At 54.9% G+C, this 4,478-nt stretch overlaps 1 protein-coding gene and 1 pseudogene across 1 annotated transcript; both read left to right on the top strand.

The window, feature by feature from the left end:
* Positions 1-244: 244 nt before the first annotated feature.
* LOC119275216 (translocator protein homolog) lies at positions 245-1,231 on the top strand. The gene has a single exon (XM_037556053.1). The coding sequence runs from the start codon at positions 393-395 to the stop codon at positions 981-983; it is 591 nt and encodes a 196-aa protein (XP_037411950.1). The 5' UTR covers positions 245-392; the 3' UTR covers positions 984-1,231.
* A 532-nt stretch (positions 1,232-1,763) lies between these two features.
* LOC119352316 lies at positions 1,764-4,478 on the top strand (annotated as a pseudogene).

Below are 4,478 nucleotides of genomic sequence, written 5' to 3'. Positions count from 1 at the left end.
AAACATATATGGTCGGTGACTACACATATACTATTATCAAATCAAAATTCTGAAACAAAATACTGCTTCTCCGGTCAACAAGAACCATTCCGATGACAAGATCACGCGGGTCCATGAGTGCTCCGAGTCACCTCCACTCCAGAAGCTCCTTTAATCGCCCGCCTCAGTCACCTGACCGAGAAAAATGGATAGATTACTGAGCCCCTCCGCCACGTGCCTCACCCGCCCGCCACCTCCTCTCCACACGTGTCCCGGCGCGAGCCAACCTCGCGCGTACTTAACCACTCGCCGCGACCCCTTCCTCCTCACCACGCTCGGGAATTCACCAGACGCGCGAGAACCTCCGATCGAAGCAATAATCGAGCCGAGTTAGGATCCATAACCCATCGTCCATGGAGACCGCCACCGCCACCCAGGACCAAGGCCTCACCCGCCGCGCCGTCGGGGGCGTGGACGCCGCGCCGGCGCGGATGCCCGGTTCCGGCGCCCGCGCCACCAGCCGGGACCCGAAGAGGAAGCTGGGCCGCGCCAAGCGGGGCCTCCGGTCGCTCGCGGCCGCCGTCACGGTCTCGGCCGCGCTCACCGCGGCCGCCTTCTACGCCTCCGGCGCCGGCTCGTCCTCGGGGACGGCCAAGGCGCCGTCGGCGGCGATGGTGGCGATCGCGCGGGCAGGGTCGGTGGCCGCGGAGGCCGTGATGGCGCTGGCCGCGTGGATGGTGTGGGCGGAGGGCGGGCTCCACGGGCGGCCCGGCGCGACGCTGGCGCCGTTCGCCGCGCAGCTCCTGGCGGCCGCGGCGTGGCCGGCGCTGGCGCTCAGGCTCGGGGCCGGGTGGGCCGGGATGGCGTGCTGCGCCGCCATGGCCGCCGGCGCTGGCGCCTGCGTCCGCGGGTTCGGCGGCGTGAACCCCGTCGCCGGCGACCTCGCCAAGCCGTGCGTCGCCTGGGCCGTGCTCCTCGCCGTGATGAACTACAAGATGCTGTAGAAGGGAGGAGAGACAGTCAGAGAGGCTATGCGAGTTGTCGCGTGGTGACCACGTCGGGTGGCGAGTTTGTGTATGTACAGTACACTGTACACGCGCGCGTAGTTTCTTGTATCTCGTCGCAAAATATTGCTATCTTTTTGTGTATTACTGCTGTTTAATACGTGCAATCTACAATGTACTTACTATGTACACGTACGAAATATGATCGTGTTTATGTTGTGCTCAAATGTTCGGTTTTTCTTTTTCAATTAGCTGCTTTTGATCGACTAGGGAGTATGGCCCCGAACACACACTTCTATAAACCAGATCGTCCACGCCGGTTCGGTCAAGCGAAGAGTCCCAGATAGAATTGGAATTGAGTTCGTTCAAATTCTGTTCTGGAGAGTCAGCGCGTGTTAGTTCGTAATAAAGCAGACCGCGTCTCAGATCGATTAAACCCCACCTGGAAATCTGCGATGTTCTTGGCCCAAGGGTTTTGAGCGGAGCAAGTAGCGACGGCCGGTGGCCACGAGAGCACGCGACTGAGCAGCGGTGCGGCAGACCAGGCGGACACACGGTGGCGGCGGATCGGAGACGGGCACGCTGACGTCAACACGCGGCGGCGCGTCAGCACCGTAGCCACCGACAGCAGCAGGCAGCGCAATCTCCGGCAGCTGGCAAGCCAGTGAGTGCCCTGTTTTGCTCTTGTTCGGGTCGATTTTGTCTGAATTTCTTCTGCTTGCTCGATTTTTTGGGTGGTGACAATCGTTTACCGGAGCGTTGTTCAGTAAGCGAGCTAAGATGGCAGAGCCGGAGACGGAGACCACCATCGTGGCCTCTTATGTCTTCCAATTCAAAGTTGATTACGAACAAAGCCAGCAGCTTCCCATTCACAAGGCCATCTATTCCGGTGCAACACGGAGGTTTGGGCATCCTGAATCTGGTCAAGTTCAGCCGTGCTCTTCGGCTAAGGTGGCTTTGGCTCGCCTGGCAGCAACCTCGCAGTCCGTGGGTCGGTGCCCTGCGATGGAAAAGACCACAATCTGTTCAACCAAGCAACGACCGTCACAATGGCGATGGAGCGACGGCATCTTTCTGGCACAATCACTGGCCGGAGGTCAGGCCCATAGTAGCTGGAAACGGGAAACGGTAGGCCGTCCCTGAATCCCGATTCATCGACCCGGAATAGGATTCGGGAACAAGGTCGGATTCGGTACGATTTGATGAAGATTAGGCGTCTCCGCAGCCTGCTCCTCGATTCAGGTTCAAGGATCCAACAGCGAAAACGCGCCGTCGTTTCTTTTCTCAAGGACTCCTCCAGTCCATTAATTGTAAGGGATCCATTAACAATAAGGAATGCATCCGTCAGGGAGTCGTCGTTCTTCAGGAACTGCGTTCCTCGACCCATGGTACCGTACCAGGTTCATTGTATCCAAACGGATTGAATTGCGTCCCCGTTATAAAAAAATCGTTTAAGAGATGTATACCCTCGTTGTATCCTATTTTTTCAGCCACCGACTCTCATCCCTTGTTCCCACCGTAGCAAAAACATGGCAACTATGGTCAGGCCACTCAGCCAAGCTTTTCTGGCTCTGTTCACGCACTCCCGCCGCAAAAGCAGGTCTGTGGCTGCTGCTCTCACAGATCGCACCTGGGTAAAGGACCTCAGACATGGCGATCGGTCTGTGATCGTCGCAGAGTTCCTCTCCCTCTGGCGGTTGCTAGCGGTGCAAAATGTGACTCTAACAGCAGGCACCAACGATTCGATCACCTGGACAGCGAGCGGCTCAGGTTAGTACTCGGTGTGCTCGGCTTACAGCATGCAGTTTCAGGAGCCTACAAAAAATGATCTTTGCTCCATCATTTGGAAACCTTGGGCGCCAAGAAAGATGAAGATCTTCTTCTGGCTGTTGCATCTCGATCGCCTGTGGTATAATGACGGGCTTCAGCGTCGAGATTGGGTCAATGGATATTTCTACCCGCTGTGCATCCGTCACCTAAAAACATCGGTGCACCTCTTCTGGGTGTCCCCTGGCCCTGGAGATTTGGAGGAAGGCAGCGACTTGGAATGGCTGCGGTCTCTGAACCCCGCTCTTTGGAGCAACACCGGCAGCTCAACCCAAAAAGTGCAGCTATGCCTGCAGAATTTTGCAAACAAGAAGGCGAGAAAGGCTGCGGCCTCAATCATCATGCTCGTCTGCTGGGAAATTTGGAGGAAGAGGAACGATTGCATTTTTAAAGGAAAAACTGCATCCGCGGACGATGTCATTACATGTATCACAAAAAGTTTAGAGCTCTGGATTATTGCAGGGCTAAAAGTTTAGCGCACCCTATCTAGTCCCCTTCTGGGAGAGATTAGCCTTTTTCTCTCTTTTGCTTCTTCGGGCAGGCTCTTGCCAAAGAGCTCTTCTGTATTTGTTTTAACTGAGGACGGGGCGTCGACCTGTTGGTTGGGCAGCTGAGGTTGCTGCTAGCCTATCCGAGTTCGAGTCCTGGCACGGACGAGGGTTAGCTTTTGGGTTGGTCTCATTTTTTTTAACTCTCCTCTACTAAATCAATGACAAGCCAGCAATGCTAGATTTTTCAAAAAAATTCCGACATCGTCTCCGCCGGAGGACATCTGTGGAGGATCATGTGCTACCCGCGTGGCGATACCGAGGACGACAAGGGCGAGTATATTTCTGTCTACCTCGAGCACATGAGCAAATCCACAAGCGTCGGGGCCATCTTCGATATCTTCATAATCGGCAGGGACGGCAAATCACCTACGTGGGACACGTCCAAGATATCCAGGACACTCCAAACCTTCGAAAATCAATGGAGATAAAGACCAGCGCGACTGCTGGGGATGGAGTCAGTTCGTCAAGGAAACTATTTTGGAGCAAGATTACTTAACAGGGAGACACTTCACAATTGTATGTACCATTCATCGATGACAGTCCTCCCATTGCCGTCCCGCCTCCAGACATCGGAACCCATCTTAGCCGTCTGCTAGATCATGCTGACAGGACAGACGTGTCATTCGTCGTCGACGATGAGACATTCCGTGGTCACCGGGCGGTGCTTGCTGCCCGCTCACCGGTCTTTAGAGCAGAGCTCTTCGGTTCCATGTCAGAGGCTACAATGACGTCCATCACGCTGCACGACATCACACCTGCAACATTCAAAGTTATGCTTCGGTTCATATACACGGATGAATTGCCCGGAGAAGACGAGCCCGCAGACTCATCCGTTGAGATGTTTCAGGATCTGCTCGCTGCTGCTGACCGGTATGCACTGGACCGGCTGAAGATTATCTGTACCCAGAAGTTATGGGAAAAAGTATCGGTAGATACAGTTGCAACTATCTTAGCTTGTGCCGAGACCTACAATTGTCAAGCGTTGAAGAACAAGTGCATTAGCTTCTTTGTGGCGGATGAAAATTTCAAGGAGGCCATGTTCACCGATGGTTATGCGCTACTGGTTCCGAAATTCCCATCGATTACTGCTGAGCTCAAAAGGAGGGTTAGGGCATAA

Source organism: Triticum dicoccoides, chromosome 1A (assembly GCF_002162155.2).
Source record: "Triticum dicoccoides isolate Atlit2015 ecotype Zavitan chromosome 1A, WEW_v2.0, whole genome shotgun sequence".
NCBI lineage: Eukaryota > Viridiplantae > Streptophyta > Magnoliopsida > Poales > Poaceae > Triticum > Triticum dicoccoides.
The sequence above is the reverse complement of the archived record's forward strand: the minus strand, read 5'-3'. Positions and strand labels throughout refer to the sequence as shown.